This window comes from Ochotona curzoniae, unplaced genomic scaffold (genome assembly GCF_017591425.1).
Source record: "Ochotona curzoniae isolate NIBS_2020 unplaced genomic scaffold, NIBS_Ocur_1.0 contig_3520, whole genome shotgun sequence".
NCBI lineage: Eukaryota > Metazoa > Chordata > Mammalia > Lagomorpha > Ochotonidae > Ochotona > Ochotona curzoniae.
This window is the reverse complement of record NW_024465894.1, coordinates 6,781,910-6,801,631: the sequence shown is the minus strand read 5'-3', so window position 1 is coordinate 6,801,631 and position 19,722 is coordinate 6,781,910. Positions and strand designations below refer to the sequence as shown.

The 19,722-nt window shown below is 54.9% G+C and overlaps 1 protein-coding gene across 1 annotated transcript; it reads right to left on the bottom strand.

The window, feature by feature from the left end:
• Positions 1 to 408: 408 nt before the first annotated feature.
• SDC4 (syndecan 4) lies at positions 409 to 18,494 on the bottom strand. Its single transcript, XM_040981424.1, has 5 exons — positions 18,423 to 18,494; positions 7,522 to 7,657; positions 6,485 to 6,531; positions 5,284 to 5,482; positions 409 to 910 (listed from the first exon to the last, which is right to left on the bottom strand). The coding sequence occupies exons 1-5, from the start codon at positions 18,483 to 18,485 to the stop codon at positions 759 to 761; spliced, it is 597 nt and encodes a 198-aa protein (XP_040837358.1). The 5' UTR covers positions 18,486 to 18,494; the 3' UTR covers positions 409 to 758.
• Between the last annotated feature and the right edge of the window lie 1,228 nt (positions 18,495 to 19,722).

Here is a 19,722-nt window from a genome sequence, read left to right as displayed (position 1 = left end):
TGCTGGGGAAATGGGTAGGAGTCAAGATCGAGTAGACGGGCATCTCCATGCTCCGCCCTGGGCAGAGGGGCTCCACAAAAAGGAATGAACCATTAAACACACACACACACACACACACACACGCATATATTAAAAATAGATTAACAAATACTCTACAAACCCATTTCAGCATAAACCTTCAGCGCTTTCTTCCTCCCTCCCACCATCCCCTCCCCCCCAGTACAAAATGTTGATTTCCAAAAGTCACTTGGAAGAGCCCGGAACGGCCCAAGCACAGGAACCTGTTGTGTGGTCACAATACCCACTGATGGCCACAGCCCAAGGGACAGGTGGTTTTGCTTCTTTCTCCCAGATCCTGGACAGACAGGGAGGGAAGAGGGGGCTTCCAGCCAGGACTCACACGACACCCCCAAGACCCCAGGTTTCAGAGGGGCTCCGGGAGGGGCCCATGAATCAAAACCTGGTTCCAGATTCTAATCTGGAAGCTTAAAAAAAACAAAAACAAAACAAAAAAAAACAAGATCCAATCCAAGGCTTGTCTTCAGGAAAGGCCAAGTATAACCCCATTTTTCTGCCAGGGCAACTGAGTCCCAGCGAATCAAGAAGAGCTAGGCAGAGCAGTAGGAAGATGGTGTCTCTTCTGACACAGAAAGTCATCAGAGCTGGAGATGCTGACAGGTCAGTGTGAACTTGCCCTCCCTCAACCCTAAGGTCCACCACGCTGATGCCTTCCCCTCCCCCGCACTGCCGAGGAGGCTTCAGGCGTAGAACTCGTTGGTGGGGGCCTTCTTGTAGATAGGCTTCTTGCCCAGGTCGTAGCTACCTTCGTCCTTCTTCTTCATGCGGTAGACCAGCAGCAGGATCAGGAAGACAGCGAAGAGGATGCCCACGATGCCGCCCACGATCAGCGCTGCGGGGAGATGGCGAGGAAAGTCATCGCTGGGCCCTTGGCACGGCCACCCCACCTCCACCCGGACCACCACCTCTGCCGAGCAGGCCCAAGGCTTAGTGAATTCACCCCTGGCGACCCCAGGGGGAAGGGGCCACGCTAGGCCATCCAGGCCCCCGGACGGCAGAAGGGCTCAAGCGGCAAAGGCGCTGTTCCAACGCACGTCGGCTCTAGTCCCAAGTCCAAGCTCTTTCCAAACACCAGGCTGACTCCCCAGCAACGGCTCAGTGCTCATTAAGTGGGAACAAGGGAAATGGCAGGCTGTGGAAACCCCCTCTGACATCCCAGGGGAGTTATATAAACTTTTTAAGAAAACAGAAATGAAAGATAAGTTTACTTGGTGTGGAAAATAAATGATGAAATCCCCTCATGGTATTTTCAAAATACCCATTTCCAAAAACTTTTTGAAGACTCCTTGTGTGCCTGGATTTCACAATTTTTTGCTTCAAAATAAACTTGTGAATCCACTTCTCCAAAAGCTTTTTGCAATCCCCTGGCGTTAACCGCCTCCACACCTTGGGAGGGGCGCTCTCCATCTCTCCCCAAAAGGATCCCAGTCCATTCCCAGCCTGGGCACTGCAGCACGCCCAAGGAAAACAGAATTCAAAGTTAAAAAACACTGGTTCATATCCCACCTGCTCCACTTCCCATCCAGCTCCCTGCTTGTGGCCTGGGAAAGCAGTCAAGGACGGCCCAAAGCTTTGGGACCCTGCGCCCACGTGGGAGACCCGGAAGAAGCTCCTGACTGCAGATCAGCTAAGCTCTAGCCCTTGAGGCCATTTAGGAAGTGAACAAGCAGATGGAAGAGCTTTCTCTCTCTCTCTCTCTCTGACTTTCATCTTCTCTGTAAATCTGATCTGCTTTTCCAATTAAAAAAAAAATACCACATGAGACTTCCAAAGCAGGCTTTGGCTCATTCAAAAGTTCTGCTCTCAATCCCAACTTCCTGCTGCGCCATACCCTGGCAGGCAGCAGGGTTGGCTCCAGTGCTGGGATCCCTCCCACCCACGCAGGAGACCTGGATGGAGCTCACAGCCACTGCAGGCATTTGGGAAGCGAACCAGTCAGATGGTAGCATGCTCTCTAGTCTCTCAAATACATTTTGTTTTAAAGAAATTTAACTGAGCAAAACATTTTTAAGATGTTTGTGACAAAAAATGAGAATTATGGGAAAGAAAAACATAAACCTGGGCCCGGCGCGGTGGCGCAAGTGGTTAAAAGGTCCTCGCCTTGCACGCCCGGGATCCCATATGGGCGCCGGTTCTAATCCCGGCAGCCCCGCTTCCCTTCCAGCTCCCTGCCTGTGGCCTGGGAAAGCAGTCGAGGACGGCCCAAAGCTTTGGGAACCTGCGCCCACGTGGGAGACCCGGAAGAAGCTCCTGGCTTCGGATCGGCATAGTACCGGCCCGTTGCGCTCACTTGGGGAGTGAATCATCGGATGGAAGATCTTCCTCTCTGTCTCTCCTCTCTGTATATCCGCCTTTCCAATGAAAAAATAATAAAAATAAATCTTTAAAAAAAAAAAAAAAAGAAACGCAAATGTTTAAAAAAAAAAAAAAAACATAAACCTGAAAACCATCTGGACCAAAAAATATTTATCCTTTAATTTCATCTTCCCTGAACTTTAGAAAATACACACCCACACACACCCACACACACCCACACACACACACACACACCCACACACACACACGGAACAGGTTTATACCCACACCGCTCTATTGCCACAGAACTGCATGCAATGGCTTGCATTGCCATGGAAAGCCCAGGGGCTAAAGCCTTGTTTCCACTCCCAATTCTACCTGCACTGGCTCTGGGATTTGGGGGCAGGTTCTTCCTTCCTCTCTTCCATTGCAAAATGGAAGAATCTGTTCATACCCTTTTACATTCCTCCGAAGAGTTAGCAGAATTTACTCAACTGCCTAGGGCACAGCACACACCCAAGACTCCTCCAGGCAAACCTCTGTCTCCCTGGAGGGGCCAGCACAGCAGGAAGCATCCCACAAACGGGCTTCTGTGCGGCTCCCAGCACCTGATGTGCAGCAAGCAGGCAGGTGGGGGCATCTAATCTTGGGTGAGGTCGCCTGAGTCCACTGCTCAGGTGGCCTGAATGACCCACTCCTGCTTATTGGGGGCAGGGATGGCTCACTGGATGCCACTGTTGGCAGACTGAGTCCCCTAATTCAGTCTGACTCAGACTAAGAAGATTAACCGTCCGCCACTGTACACATCCCACAGCCATGCACAGAGTGGGGGCGCAGTGGCCATCCGCCACTGCACACATCACATGGTGGAGTGCCCAGAGTAGCAAAGGAAGGAGCTTCCAGGGCTGGATTCCTACAAAAGGCAGCTCAGAGAGCACCAGAGGAGCCAGGAAAAGCAGGGTATTCCTGGACACCAGCCTCACTTCCGATGGGTCACTTTTGCCTCCAACAACCCCGGCTCCTCCACCAGGCCCAACACATGCACACACAGAGCCACGACCGCATCCAAGCTCAGAAGTTGAGTGCACCCTTGGTCTACCACTTCCTGACTTTGTGACTTTGAACAAGTTCAAGTCGTTGCAGAGACCCAGTGAGGGGCACAGGACTCTTAAGGCAATAGACTAAGAAACAGATGGAAGGTTCCACCTCGGCTGGTCAAACCAAGTCGTGTTTCACATAAGGATCTCAGGCCCATGTCGTTCTCAGATGCTAGAGAAAATGGATGGTCTAGCTCTTGCTACACAACCCAAAGCCTGGGCCTCAGTTTCCCCATGTGTAAGAAACAGTTGTTTGGACCATATCGGTTATTTCTGCATTTTTCCTTAGAAGCAGAGAACTTTAGCCGATTAAAAAAAGCCTACAAATTTAAAAAGTCTATAAAGATGAAAAAGATCAAACATATGCCACCTGAAAATAAAACCCTGTGGCTGGCGAAAAGGCAGGGGAGTGAGGCGTTCCTTTTGAGGCACAGTCTGGAGCCTGGGGCTGGAAGGTCCCCAAGATCCCCTCCCATACTTGTGACACGTGCAGTGGGCAAGGAAAAGTACAGAAGAGCAGTGGCTTAGGTGCCAGGAGACCTGGAACACCTGGGAGGGAGCGGGGACAGGCCGAGGGAGCCTCCCCTGCAGGATACAGGTGCCATCCTTCATCTCTCTCCTGGATGGAGACAGGATGCTGGTTTTGGGTCCAGAGCTCTTTCCCTCTACTGCAAGCCTCTGTAGCCCAACTGGTTCCCAGGAGATAGGAGTCAGCCAGCAGGGCCTGAGGCACCCGCTCCCCCAGCCAGTTCACCTGCACTGCCTCTCGGCCGATGTCTGTACGGGCTGTGGGGCAGGCACTGCGGCACAGCAGGTTAAGCCAGTGCTCGGAGCACCTGCCTCCCGCATCACAGTGCCTGTTCTGCTTCAACTCAAGCTTTCTGCTGATGACAGCAATGGCTGGGGACTCCAGGTCTGTCACCCACGTGGGAAACCCATATGGAATTCTAGGCTTCTTTGGCCTGGCCTGGCCTGGTTCTGGCTCTGGCTGTTAAAGGCACTGGGGGGTTAACCAGGAAATTGAAAAACTCTGTGTGTGTGTGTGTCCATCACTCTGCCTTTCAAATAGAAGAAAATACAAAAATAAACATTTTTAACAAATTACAAACTATGTTCTCTGGTTTCCCAATCTCCTCCTCCCATCCCAGCTTTGGAGACCACAGCCTGTTACTAGCTGCCCAACAGCATGAAATGGCCAAAAAGCTCATTCCCGAAGCCAAACAAAGGATCCCCAGACCTCAGCTTTCTTTTCAGTCCCATGAAGGTACCGTGTGCCTCACGGACAAGAGCCCAAGACAGAGAACCCAAGCAAATCGCAACAGTCCTTTAGCATTCACAACTATCCCACGGTTCATTGTTCATGGGCTCGTGTGCCAACTCAGGGATGGGGGGCACTGCACCCATTTGAGACACAAAGAAACTGAGGGTCCGTCCATCTTGTTCAAAAGCTTCCCGGTCAAGGACACAAGGCGGCCAGGCAGTGCAGCAGGGAGTGGAAAGCTAACTCAGTTCCTAGGAGCCTCTAAGCTTTCAAGGGAAATTAACTCTCAATGATTAACTTCCAAATACCAAACCCGGGTGGTAAAAGTGTTTTGAAAAGCTATGGGAGATAGGCCTAAGGCAAGGGAATGACTCAAAACCTGTTCTTGGTATGCAGGTCATTTCTCCCCCTCCAACTGTTACACACACAGAGCCAGGGGCTCCCTTCCAGGGAGGCCTGGTCCTTGGAAGGCCCAAGGCAGCCGCAGAGAACCCACTGGTTCTCTGCAGGCCCTCCTCTCTCTAAGGCATTTGGGAGGAGTGGAATTCTCACCTGCTAGGACCTCGGTTCGCTCAAAGATGTTACTGCTCTGGGCAGTGCTGGACATGGACACTTTGTTGGAGATATCTTCGTCCCCCTCAAAGGGCGAGATCTTCCTGGGGACAACCTCGTTCTCCTCCAGGTCCTTGGGCTGGCTGGGCAGCCGGATCCCAGGCCTGGTGCCCTCAGGGATGTGGTTATCAAGGGGCGCCTAGGGGACAGAGGAGAAGCAGGGACAAATGCAGAGTTGCTGAGGGAGAGATGTGGGCCGGGAGGCAGGGACAGGCAGGCGGACAGCCTGGTTCTGTTGGCCGAGGCACCAGGACCTGGAACAAGAACCCACGACCACTTCTGCTGTGCCGCCAACATCCTCACCCTCTACCTAGGGTAGCACCGACAGCCCTCCCATACAAGTGGTGTCTGAACCTGCAGATCCAACCAACCACAGATCAGAAATACTAAGAAGGAGACAAAAATGTTTTCCAGGCCAGCGTTACGGCACGATGGGCTAAACTGCTGCCTACGACACCGGGGTCCCATAGGAGCACTGGTTCTAGCCACCTGCTCCATCTCCCACCCTGCTGGTGGCTGGAAAAATGGACAGCTGGGAAGAGTGAACCAGCAGATGGAAGATCTCTCTCTGTAGTTCTGAGTTAGAAGATAAGAACAAAATTGCTGTGGTGCCAGAATTCCGTATGGGTGTGTTCCAGTCCTAGATGCTCCATTTCTGACTCAGCTCCCTGCTTAGGGCTCAACATTCAGTTTCTTGGGCCCCTGCATCCACATAGGAAACTGGGAAGGAGAGCCTAGCTCTGGCCGCTGTGGCCATTTGGAGAGGGAACTTGTGGATGGAAGATCGCTCTCTTTGCTGTTTCTTCCTCTTTCGATGTATAACTCTTTCAAGTAAAATAAATAATCTTTTCAAAAATAAGAATATGACAATAATCAAGCCAGGTTGAAAAGGCAGAACTGTATTTATAATTGGTTTTCCCGGCTGAGAAGGCGGTTTAAATGCCAAAGGGCTGGTGCGGAGAGGACGGCTTGCCTGGGACCCACAGCAGTGCCCAGGGTCAAAGTAAATACCCTGGTTGCAGAGTGGATCCAACCTCTGCCATCTCTGGCACGGGGCAGGAGGAGAGAAGCTCCTCTCCCACCCGTGAGCAGGTGTGTTACAGAGGGACAAGGAAGGAAGGGGCAAAGACGTGCAGCTTACCGAGGGCTCTATCGCTTCAGAGGATTTCCTGGGCTCCTCCCAGTCATCTGCAAGGCCAGAGGGACCGTGTGAGCACAAGGACCGTTCCCGACACGCATGATCCCCCAAGCCACAGCTGTGCGAGTCTACCTTACAACCATCCCTAAAGGCTCAATACGCAAAACTTCAGTTGCCACATCTGTGAAACGGAACTCCCAAGAGCTGCCTCCATGGCTCTTGCACGTGAACCTGGGAGCTAGCAGCTCAGGCAGGTGCTGGGCTGGCTCCAGGGACCAACCGGGGCCTATGTCCCAAACACAGCAGTCTCAGGGCTTCCTGACTCAGCGTCTGCTCCTTTAACAAGACCCTCACAGGACTGTGTGAAAGGGAAGATCCCAGTGGCAACAGTTAGCCAGGTCCTGCAACAGTGAAACACTGACTGGGTGACCATATACGGTAACAGGTGTTATTGCTGCTCCCATTTTAGAGATGAGGAAACCAAGACACAGAGTGGAGTCCATGTCCTGGGACTATGCGACCACAAAGCTCAGACTTCAGATCAGGAGCCCTTCCTTACCTGTGGAAAGCCAGATGTGTCTCAGTAGCCAGCTGGCCCAGAAGCCAATGCCACAAGGTCAAGGACGGCCAGGAGAGGCAGCAGCTCTTGAACCAGCCAATTGGCCTCTGTCCCTTCAGCAGGAGCTTGCTCCCCACCCCCATTCCTCTGCCCACATGTCTGAGCTGGCATTTTGCCTTTCCAAAGGAAGAAAAGCACCATCCACCCTACCACTCCCCTTTAACCTTGACCTTGACCTCCACCAAGGGACAGTTCAGGCTGGTGCTAAGGACACACAACTACAGACAAACTCACAGCCTAAACAATTTGCCTGATCAGATCTTGGGGATGGAAAGGGTTAACCCAGGTCCTTTGTTTTCCCATTCCATTGGGGGAGGAGAGAGATGCTATGGAAAACCCACCCCAAAACATCCCATATGAGGTCACCCCCCTCCATTCCCTGCAGCCCTGAGCCCAGGCCTGCCCCGCATTTCCTCCTTACCCTGATCTCCAGAGCCAGACAGCTCAAAGTCATCAGGCTCCCGCCCGGGGCCACCAACATCCTCATCGTCCGGCAGGTCTCCGGAGTACTGGCCTCCCAGGAGGTCCTGTGGGTCAATGACCTCTGTTTCCCGGATCTAGCGTGAAGAAAGAAGATGGTATCAACCAACGGTCCCCCAAACTCCCAGAGGGGGACCAGGCCAGGGTCCTGGAGCCCCCTTTGCCTCTGACTTGCTGTGTCCCATCATGGCAATCTCTTTCTGTCCTGTACTAAGAAAGCTAAATCAAGATGGTAACCATCAAATCATGAGTACCCTTATTGCGTAGCGATTCCTTAGCACATGCCACGTGCCAGGCCCTGGCCTTCAATTCCTGACTCACCTTACAACAACCAAGGAACCAGAGAATTAAAGATCTGAAGTCACTTTCTTTTAGTAACACCCCTGGCAGGTGGAGGCGTGAAGCTGGCCCACAGGGCTGCCTGACTTCCCAGCGTGCCCTGGGATGTGATGCTCCTGAGTTCTATGATGTAGCATAGTGGGGGCTGAGTCACACAGGGCAGGGAGCAGGCCGCTGGCTCTGGTCTGCCCCAGCCTGGGGCACCTCTCCCAGATGAGTCATGCTGGGCTAGGACAGAGAGCTGGCTCCTCCACGCCCCAGCACAGCCTCAGGTCAGGATGCTGCCCAGAGCTGGTGACCCAAGAGCATACTCCTGTACTGCAGAGTCTTGTCTTCCCAGCATCTCCCACGGAATTATTCTGCTGCCAGCCCCACACAGGGCAGAGAGAGGGGCACGGCCCCTGCATTCACAGTTCATCCACTCCAGTAGCTGTTCAAGTTACTTGGCCCATTCCTCTACCCAGCTGGTCGAGGCAATCTAGGTCCATCCTGACCAAGCAATTTTCAAAAGGCAAGTACAAGGGCGTGGCATGGTGGCATGGACGTTAAGCTGCCACTGTTGTGCCAGTATCCCACACTAGAGTGTCAGTTTGATCCTGTTCTGCTTCCTCCCCAGCGCTCTCTACTAGCACACCTGGGAAAGCAGCGGAAGATGGCCCAAACACTGGGGCCCAGGCCATCCATGCGGGAGACCCAGGAGGAGTTCAGGCTCCCAGCTTCTCCTAGCCAAGCCCCAGATGTTGGAGCCATTTTGGAAGTAAGCCAGCTGATGGATGATCTCTCTCTCTCTCTCTTTTTCTATCACTCTTTCAAATACATAAAATAAAAATCTTAAAGAGGGCACAAGAACGTCGGGATGCCCATGTGATCTGCTAGCTGCTGGACTCAGGATGCTGTGTGCCCACAGGGCAGCAACCCAAAGCACGGTTCAGTCTGTTATTAATTTGAATGTGCAGTACCTACTGTTTGCCAGAACAATTAGGGTTTTTATTAAATCAAACACCACCCCCACCCCAAACCCCAGCAAGCCTGTCTCATTTTTGCCAGGTCCCGTGACTGCAGGAGGCAATGGCAGGTTAGAACTACAGAACGCCAGCTGGAGGCCCAGTGTTTCAGATCCTCCCCTCTCACAGAACTGGCAAGAATTCCAGGAGAAACAAGACAGCAATATCCCCAAGGTCATAAAGTGAGCTAGCTACACCAAATGGCTAGGTCGGATCCAAAGGGAGACAGGAGACACAGCAGGGAGTCTGAAAGGGCTCTCCTGGGAATCAGGCCCCACTGGCACCCAGGGAAAGGCAGGCAGGCAGGCGGAACCTCTCCCACCGCCATGGGGACCGGAGGCTGGGTGCCCGGAAGGGAGCAGGGTGAAGCTGGGAGGAAGGCAGTGGGCAGGTGGGTGTTCTCGGCCTGGGAGGCAGGAGGGGGCGGGAGGATGCCGGCAGTATGCCTGGCACACATGGAGCAGGGAGCCGGAAGGGGTTAAGCCCTAGATGACTTCATGACTGGGGAATCAGGAGTTGTTGAGCTGCTGGCGTTGGAATTCCAGCCCCCGCACACAGCCCCAGTCCAAGCGGCTTTGGTTTGGCAGCACGGGGCAGGACTTCATGCACTAGTGCCCAGGTCTGGGGGGGGGGAGGGGAGCGGAATCCCTGCACGTCCACCCTCATCTCCGGTTAACCAGGTGACGGGATTTAACCAAGCACTCAGCTTCTTCACAACAGACCCTGTTTCCACAGTGGTGGGCTCAGATGGGGGAGTCCCTTGTCCGATGCCACAGGGCATGAATCACCTGGTTTTTAATCACGTACACACACAGACATGTGTGAGCACACACGGACACAGGGCCACAGGCAGATCCTGTGAAATAGAGGTTAAATCCAAGTCAGGTGATAGGCCACTTGCCAACCTGCCTGGGAAGACAAGCCTGGCTACGGAGTCCAAGTCCTCCAGGCAGGGGCTGGGGATGTGCTCAGGCGGAGAGACCCTTCCCCAACCCTCCCCGGCCACGGGATGTTGGTCCTGCACCTAGACTTTCTCATAAGATGTGAAAGTGCTAAGGGGTCTTTCCAAACAGCCCATGGTTAGGGCACAGACTGGCAGGGCAGCTGTAAATGACCATTTTCCTTCCTCAGAGACATGCGGAGCCTGCAGCAAACCCAAGGCTCGAACCAAGGCTTACCAAGAAATCCAGCTTTGTCCAGGACACCCCAGTCACCCCTAACTATTTTGGTATCAGTTTCCCACCAAGTGAATTGCCTCGGATCACACGGTCTCCCAGAGCTGTAAGACGGTAAAGTCGTGCATAATATTACAGGAAACAGGAGCCTCAGCCTCCCGCTGCAGCTAGGCAGGGGCCTGGGAGGCCGTGCTGACGGGGTGGGGGCATTGAGAAGTGTCTTAGCTCTGTACCCTTGGGGTCCCCCTCTCAGAAGGAGTTCTCTGACAGACAGTAGGCAAGGACTGGCGGCAGGCATCCCTCAGCTTTGCTGCGGACTGGAAAGGCAAGGGCGTTTTTATCATTCCTCGCTTGCTTTTTGGACAACACTTTTCTCAACACAAACGGGCGCCTTTGAAGAAGCCAGGCCAGCCAGCAGCCAGGCCCAGCCCTGACCAGAGCAGCCGCGCCCTGCTGGTTAAAGCTGTGGCGTGCTCTCCTCAGCTCACCCCAGCCCTGCCCAGGCACGAGTGTGCGTGTGTGTGCATGCACAGGCATTGCTCAGGCCCTCAGCTCTCTGTGCGTCTCCGTCCCTGTCACGGTCACACGACAGACACGACCAGCTGGATAAAGCAGTGGGGCTGCGACCCTGCTGGCCCCGTGCCTGAGGAATCCAAATGCCTGCCTGAGACTAAAGGCACAGGGTTCCCCACCCACCCCCTAGCCTACCTGGGAAAGGAAGGGATGGGGAGGGGACAGGGCAAGGTGCTCCTTTGTTCTATAGGTAGGGACACCTGCCAGGAGAAGGTATCTGAGGCCACCGCGCCCAACTGTCTTCTTTTATCACCCCTCAAACAATAAGGAGACAACAACAGGCTTTGCCAAGGGCGCCCAGGCAGCTGGCAGTAGTGTTGGGCTCACAGTCCCCAAGGTCTCCCCTGCTTCGTAGCTTCCATGCCCTCCTCCCTGCTGCTGCCACAGTCTCGGCCACCGCCCCAAAGAGCTGGCAGGTCCACAGGCAACAGCTGTCACTCTGCTTTTGCTCCCCATCGAGTTCTTCAGCCACAGGGCTGTCCCTAATCCATGGTCCCACGGCTCCCGTCAGCAGGAAGAGTCTGGGTGGCTAGAGGACTATCCACTGTGCTGGTCACCAGGATGGGATCTTTCTCACGTTAGTGACACAAAAACCCTGTAGGGTGCTCTACCCATTTTATGGATGAGGAAACTAAGGTTTAGTGGCATCAGGGAGCTAGAAAACAACAGAGCTGGGATTCCAAGAGACGTTTCTCAAGACCAGGATCTAACCACTAGCAGACTTCTCGCTGATGCCCACTCTTTACCTCTGCCCCCTAACCCGACAGCCCACAACACACTGCTCAAGGCCAGAGCTCTGGGCCTCCCCAACTCCCAACCAGGAGTAAACAAAGGTGAAAGTGATATTGCTTAAACAAAGAAACAGAAACTTGGCTGCAGCACCAGGGAGGAGTTCACGGTCAGGGCTTGGTTAACTGTGAGCTAATGAGCGGCTCCCTCAGCCTGCCACCCACTCTTTCTCACCCATTTCTCTCCAGGGGACAAAGGGCCGGGGGAGCTATTCCATCTTGCAAGAGGGGAGATCAGAAGGGTAGTAACTGGGAAACTCAAACTTATGCAGAAGAGGGATGCTATGAACCTGGGCCCCAACTATCAGACTCACAGGAGCGATTCTGGAAAGAGGCTCTCCAATATGGGCCACGACACTGTCCCCTGCTCTGCAACCCTCTCCCCAGATGGATACCACCTGGGGCCACATTACCACCAGGTGAAAATCAAGTCGTAGTCCTAACCACCTGAGCCAGAGAAACCTTCAGCTCTGGAACCCTTTGTTTCCTGTTGTATAATCAGGGCTGGCCACACCTTGCAGGGGGATGCGGACTTAGTGGCATGCATGAGTGTGCAGGAGGGATCCAGTGCGAGCATGGCCTGGTACACAGCAGGTGCTCAAGGAGGAATGAGTATTATTAACCCCCACCTGTCTTCCTCCTGACTAAGGGGATTACTGCTCCAAAGGTCAGAGACCTGGGAGAACTGCACAAGCAGTTCCGGCACTGGAGAGAAGCCGGCAACAGATGCGGATACACCCTGTAAACTGCACAGCAACATGAACCGCCGGGCCTCATTCTGCATTTGGGACAACTAATAAGACCCCTTTGGACTGTCCTGGAGAAAAGGACCCCGAGATGGGCAGAGGCCCGCTGGGGTCACACAGCCTTGAGCACCTGTAATAAGCAGACAAAGAGAAAAACCACTTGTATCTTTCTAGAAGGAGCAAATGGCAGTGAGCAGGGATGCTTGCAATTCTCCTGGGAGACCTGGATCCCCAGAATATTTCCTGACTTGCCTTGAGAACAACCACAAAATCTAGGAGGTCAGAAGAAACCACAGCAGGCCCATCCACGGCCTGGGGCTCCAGCAGTTGAAGGGTTAAGCCAGGTCTAGGAGGGTGGGAGCAGAGTGAGAGAGGAGGTTCCAATGTCGGCTCTGCCTGCCACCACAAGGTCAGGTTACTCTGAACACAATCGGCCTGTACAGAGCCAGGCCTGGCACTGCCAGCTTTCCACCAAGCCCTAGGACAGCTCATTCCCACAGCAGCAAAGACTTCAGGATCCTGGGGTGCTGGCTAGGAATGAGGGGAGAATGGGGACCTGGGGCTCCCAGGGCCAGCAACTGCTCATCCCCTCGTTACAGACTCTTGCTAGGGGATCTTGGGCGAGTCCCTCTAGGCCTCAGTTTCCCCACCTGTAAGAGCCCCAGGCTTAGTAAGACAAGCCTCTCTCTGTCAGGAGGCCCGGTAGCCAGCTTGGTCCTGCTCCGATTACCAGTGGAGACAGTGGGGAGGGAGGGGGCCGGCTTCCCATGGGTCCTGGAGACAGAGGACCATTGACGCTGCGCCTGGAAATCTAGACGCGGGATCCCAAGTCCCTGCTGGACCGCAGGCGGGCAGCAGGCTCACAGGACGTAAATAAACCTCCTGTTTGAAGAGCAGAGTCCAGGGCCTCCTGGACAGCCTCCTCCCAGTTAATGGCATCGGCCCTGGGCACTGGCTTCCTGCCCCTTCCCAGCCTCCCCCTCCTCCCCACCGGGGGAAGCCACCTCTCCAGAGCTGGGCGATGTGTCCCACACATATCTCCTGGCTTCCCTGAGGCCAGGAATGTCCCCACTACGTGTGACCAGCTCGGCCCAACCACTTGCCACCAACCTTCCCCCCCACCCCCCAGGCTTTCCCCGTCACAGTTTCCACACATACCAACCTCTCCCTGCCTCCCCTTTCCATCACCCCAGGTGTCACCTGACTAGCAGCCTCTTCTACTGTGCCAGAGAAAATTGGGGCAGCCTAGCTCCCTGGGCCTGAAGGGCGTGGGAGGTGGGCACAGCCAAGACGAGCCTGGTCCCAAGGTGCTGGGGGAGGGAAGCAGCAGCGGGAGGTCAAAGAGGACAGAACTGGTAAGCTCAGGGTGATCCTCCAGGAGAAAAAGGCCTGAACCCCTGCGACTGCAGCCATCACGTTCAAGTGCGTGGACACCACCTCCCGGAAGCTGACCTCTGGCCTGGTGGAGAACCCTTAGTCTAGCCACTCATAATAAACCAAACGCGGGCCAGCTTTTACAACTTGACCAAACACAAGTTATGACTCTTGAGTGACACAGGTGTTTTATAGAGGACCCTAGGACTCTCACATCAACAAAGTGACTCATTAACCAACTGTGTGTCCCTGGGTGAGCCACAGCGCCGGACAGGGACTCTCGGTTTTAGTGGCGGTGAAATGAACCTCCTGGCTTGCTGGTGCCCCGGGCCTAGCAGACCAGAGCGCCAGGCCCAGGAGGTAGAGGAATGTGTCCAAAGGTCACGGGTGAGTTAAAGACAAACTAGCCCCAGGAGCTGGGCTCCTGGGTTCCTAGGGTCAAGCCAGCCCAACTGCTGACGTCCAAGCTCTCCTCCCCGCCCAGGGCACTGGCAGGGACAGCTGCCTCTTCTATCCCTGCCTCTCTGTCCCCTTCAGCCCTGGAGTCCCTGCCCTGTTGCAGGTGGCTGAGCACAGCGCCCCAGCAGATCCCAGCAGGAGAGGTGGGGCTGCCGGGAACTGGTTCTTGTTTAAATATAAACCCATCTGATAATTAGCAAACAGCCTACTTCTAAGATAAACAAATAGGAGATTTGGGCTCCACCCTGGACTCCTAACATGCTACCTTGCAGCTGTGGAGTTAGCTAGGGGTGAGAGGAGAAGGTTTTCCAGGGGCCTTGGGGGTGGAATCCTCAAAACACCATCTGGCACCCAGGTGGCCCGGGACAAGCTGGAGGGGCCTGGTCGCCAAGAAACACCTCCTCCGTCTCAGGCATGACACAGCATGACATGACTCGACACATGACACGGAGGGTGCCTTCATGTGCGGCCTCACCACAAAGCCACAGGCACCTTTCCACCAGACCAGGAAGCTACACTTTGAGAGCTTAACCATGAGGCTGGTAAATAAGAGCCAGGCTTCACACCGCCAAGTCAGGCCTGGGGGAACCTCAAACCACTGTGCCAAAACCAGGGAGCAAGAAGGGGAGGTGGTTCTCAAAAACTTCAAGAGGTCCAATACAATCTGAAGCCTGCTAGGTGCAAGCTCAGTTCAGCTTTGGGCACGGACAGGCAGAGATGCCACCTGCTCTACAACAGGTCTAAAGACGGGATCTGCAGGTCCGGCTGACCTCTGAACAATGTCAAAGTCCACACATGGGCTGTGGTGGTTCAGGGCCTCCCAGTATCTCTTGCACGAGCTCCAAGGCTGAGACGCTGGATCCAGAAGACAAGCCCACTCCAGCATCCCGACCGCGGAGCCATCCTGCTGGCAGGAGGTGGAAGGAAGTGGGTGACTCAGGCAGGCTCTGCTAGTACTCTCGGTGACTCACAAAGCCCTGTCCAGCCCCTTCTCCTAATTTATTTTAAAGATTTTCTTTCTTTCTTTCTTTTTTTTTTTTTTTTGGAAATCACACACACCCACTTGTCCAGTCCAGGAGGCTGGAGGAACAACAAGGGACCGCCAATTCCTCCCAACAGGGAGCCGGGGCTGGGAGCCCAGGCTGGGTCCCCCGGTTTCTCATTCAGGTCGGCTCAGCACTCCAAGTCCTTGAAAAAGACCTCGGTTCCTAGGAGCCAGAGAATGGCAGGAGCTGAATGTCCAGCCCCGTTTCTCTTCAGAGACCGGGACTTGTTTAAACTCCTTACCAGGGAGGCCAAGAAAGCTCCTCTCCCTTCCTCAATGGGCTCTCAGGACAGCAAGAACGGAGCTGGGGAAGAGAGCCAGAGACAAGCCATGTCTGCTTCAAGGTCACACAGCAGGAGAGGAGGGCCTTCAAACGCAGCAACTGTGCCCATCTGCAGAGCTCGCAGAGGATGCACACTGCACACCTTGCACTACCAGACCTGGCTCTGACCTTGCCAAGCCACTGCCAATTCTTGGAGCATCAGCTTCCTGCAAAAAAAAAAAAAAAAAAAAAAGGCCGGGGAAAGGGGGGATGCAGACCTACCTCACAGCATCGCCAGGAGACACCAGTAACACCTGCGCTCATCGTGCCTCGAGAATAAAGTTACACGCATGACTTGCTCATTCATATGAACATTTCCTAGGTACCAACTACAGGTATTTCCCTCATACAGAGCAGAGTTCCTGTCCTGGGGAGTGGGGAGGGAAGTTGGTGGAGTGTACTAATCCCCCCAGGAAGCACAAGTTTCTTCAAGGGAGGGAATACTTTCAATGTTCTTCTGTTTTCCAAAGGCCCTTTGAGCAACTGGCACTTAATTATTAATCAAATGTCAGCACTGGTCAGAAGACATCCAGTTCTACATCCATTTTATAGAGAGGGGATAGCTCAGTGCCTCGGCCCCTTGGAGTCTTCCAGAGCATGGCCCAAATATTTGCCTGGGAATTTGATAACTTTCTGGAGTCCCAAGAAGCCCCGATAGCTCTCAGTGTCCACTCAAGACTTCCGCCACCAGCCCACTTGTGTGCAATCAAGGAGAGAACTCCCAGACAGACCAGAAAAGTTCAAGTGCATCTGGTAGGAAAGGGGCACTTCCCCAGAAACTGCCTGGGCCTGGTGCCAAGTCAGTGGGCCATGTCACTGAGCATGGACACCTTGGGGGGAGCGGTATGGGGGAGTGACTCCCCAAACAAGGCTGTCTTTAACTGGCCAGGGAGGGAGTGGCAGGAAAGGAGATGGGGGGAGGCTCCCAGCTGGACAGGAAGAACTGGTTTAGGGATAGCAACCCCGCCAACCCAGGAGAGGGTGCTGGGTGCTCAGCCTGGGCTCTGCACCCCAAATCTGTGGCACCGTGAGGTGGCAGGGAGGAAACCACCCCAAGAAACAGCAGGTTCACCCTAATACTGGGGAGAGGCCCTGCTAGCATTCCCATGGCCCAGAGGCCCACAACCTGGGTACTTTTTGCTACCCCAAGGCGGTCCCATTTTCCCTCTCTTGGACAATGGGCTAAATTACCATCCCCACTTGCCCCAGATCTGGCACCAGGAGAGCACTCCATCAAGCCTAGCTGCCATTAGCAAAACCCTTCTTCTCAGTCTCACTGTGCTAGACAGCAGGCTCAGTGAGCCGCAGGACGTCCATGACCTCAGGCAGGAAGGGGAGAACTGAAGGACAGGATGAGAGAATGACACCTGTCTCGGCACGCAGCTGCCCAGGCTGGCTTCTCCTTCAGCTGACTAACATACTCCCCCAAACCACATCCCACACACTGCCCCCTGGCACCCAGCTGTCTGCTCCTCACCCCAAGCACCTGCAGGCGCCGCAGCCACTGAGGACAGACTGTGTCCCTACCGGGACTTCGGCAGCTTGGTGGGGACCTCCCAGGCAGAGTCTCTTCAAGGCCTTCCCAACTCGCATCAGCCACTCTCTCTGGGGAGAGCAACTGGAGGGTACCAGTGTAGACACCGGAGAGGCCGAGGCTTGGATGGGCCACTGACAGCGGTGGGGAGAGGGGCGCAAAATGGTCCTGGGTTCGGGAAGTCACCACCACCCCTTAGGCTTCCAATTCCCAGAGCCCCTCTCTGCTAAAAACTCTACCAGCTTCTTAACCAGTATTAGGCGGCAGCACCCTTAGAAGCCTGCAAGATACAGACAGACACTGAGAAGCCGGGCCACCTACCTACATTTGAATCTGACCCAGCCCCTCATTAACTCTGTAACCTTAGGCAAGCTAACTCCCCCGCCTCAGAACCGTTTCAGAAGAGTCAACCCTGGAGTGTTGTTGGAACTCGGCTAGCGGTCGGGCTATTCTGTGTTCGGAACACAGACGGTGTGAACTGCTGGATTATCTGTGTACTGTGTACGGAGGGCTGGGGGCCCTGGCTCAGGGCTTAGCCCGCCACAGGCGGCTTTCCCCCTAAGTAGATCAAGTAGCCTCGGGTCTCTCCAGAGCAATTAACTTAATGATTCAACTCCAAGAACTGCTGCCCCCTAAAGATCCTAGGGGAGGGGTGCAGTTTCTCTTCCTCCCGCCCCCTGGCTGCTGGCTTGCAGCCCCCAGGACACTCGGATTGGGATCCTTCTCACTGTGGGGATCTAGTCCACAGTGAGGACAGGTCTCATCCAGCCTTTTGGGGACCTCCTTCCCTCCAGCCAAGGAAGGTGCTTCAACCGCCCTGGGAGCAGCTAGTCAGAACCCTGCGCATTCCTTGCACAGAGCCCCAGACCAGGCGGGTCAAGTCCCAACTTTCTAAGGAGCCCCAAGGAAGCCAAGAGGTCACCTCCCACCCCACAGCCTCACAGCCTCTGAGTAGATGGGGGAGACTCGGGAACAGGGCCCCGTCTTCTCCCAAGTTGACCGTGGGACTGCGACCCGATCCCAGAGGTTCGCTCAGTTCCCTGCTCCCCAGTACGTGAAACCCCAAACTCGCACAGCCCCAGCACCCCCACTCACCACAGCTCCCTTCCCCCGCACCGGCCGCTAGGGTCACCCGGGATTCTAGAGCTGCCTGCCCAGCGCGCGCAGACGGCGAGGCAGGATCTCCAGGATCCCAAGGCTGCCCAGGAATCACATAGTTTAGTCACATCGGAGCCCGAGGCCGGAGCTAGGCGGCCAGAACCACCAGTTGCGAGTGTGCGCCGCGCGGCGGGGCCAGTTCCAGAGCCTTCCCGGGCCACCGGGCAAAGTTTCCAAACTAAGTCCCCCGCCTCCCCCCCGGCCTCGGCGTCCAGGTGGCGGCGGCGCGGCCCCCTAACACTCCCCAATCCAGAATCCCGGGAACAAAAGCGACCTCCGCGGTCTTTCCCTCCCGGGGACCCCCGTGTCCCCGCCAAACACCTACCGACTCGGCGGCGGCGGCGCCAAGGAGAAACAGCAGGAACGCGCACAGGCGAGCGGGGGCCATGGCACCTCGGCACGGGGAGGGCGCGCAGACAGTGGCGAGTGGCCCGCGGCAGGCGCGCGGCCCAATTTATAGTCGCCCGTTCGGCCCCGCCCCGCCCCGCCCCGGCACCCCGCACCCCGCCCGGAATTCCCCCGCGGAGCCCGGCCTGCGGGGCGCTGTGCCTGCCGCCAGGGCTGGAAAGCCCGAGGGACCCGCCCGTGCGCGCGGGCCGACCTCCCAGCCAAACCCTGGCCCTGGACGCAGCCTCCCCGCCACACACACACACACACACACACACACTTTACGGTTGGGGAGACTGAGGCCCAAGGACAGGAAGGATCTGCCCAGCTTCCCAAGCAAGCAGAGTGTGAACACGTGTGGTGGGAGCACAACCTGTGTTGTTTCAGAGCTTGGCGGTGGGGTGGGGAGAAGGGGCTGACGTTTTCGGCAGCATCTTGGCTCCCAGGCAGCCACCAACACTTGGTGGGTGAGCCCGGCTGTTGGGACCAAACATTAGTTATGCACACTGCAATTTGAATTTCGTATCATCTTCACATGGCACGAGAAGTTATTCCTCGGACTTTGTTTTTCCCCAACCCTCGATATTCTCGACAGGGGGGCCCCTGTACAAAAATCCCTTGACCTCTGCTTTAAGGGTTCCACTATCCAGATTTCAAACGTTCGGGAGGGTTAGGGGACGGATAGGGGGAATCCAGTGTCTAAAACACTGTGTCACATAATGCAATGTAATAAATATATATATATATACATTCTATTGCAAACTTTTTTTAAAAAAGTTCGAAAGAAGTTGTCTGGTCTGTGAGAACTGGACTGCGAGTTACACTCCATTCTCAGGGCAGCGTTCAAATTTTACAGAAGTAATTTGTGTCCCTTGGTCCTCAACCTCTTCATAGTGGGTAGGGAAGAGGAGAAACTGGAAATGCTTAACTCTTTGGGGTGCAAACACAGGTACTCGGGCTGGCAGAATCAGGCAGAGCAGTCCGGATGCTGGGGTGCACAGCCCCAACCTGCCCTGACTTAGCCATGCCGCCCACCCGGGCCGCTACCAGGGTTCCTCACCCAAGGGTTCCACACTCGACAGGAAACGCATGCATTTGGGGGGGAAGAGGGACGGGGGAGGAGATTTTGTTTGAAGTGACATGTACAGGCTTTTACTTGGCGCGACTCCCTGACAATACAGTGTAAGGATTATTTACATGACCTTACTAGGTATTTTAAGTAATCTGGAGATAATTAA

Bases quoted from the DNA above. Each gene is read 5' to 3' on its own strand.
- SDC4 (XM_040981424.1), bottom strand. From the start codon at position 18,485: ATGGCCCCCGCTCGCCTGTGCGCGTTCCTGCTGTTTCTCCTTGGCGCC. The intron at 5,483-6,484 runs GTAAGCTGCACG...TCTGTCCCCTAG, and splicing joins CTGAAGCGATAGAGCCCTCG to GCGCCCCTTGATAACCACAT. The intron at 911-5,283 runs GTGAGAATTCCA...ATCTCCCCGCAG, and splicing joins GCGAACCGAGGTCCTAGCAG to CGCTGATCGTGGGCGGCATC.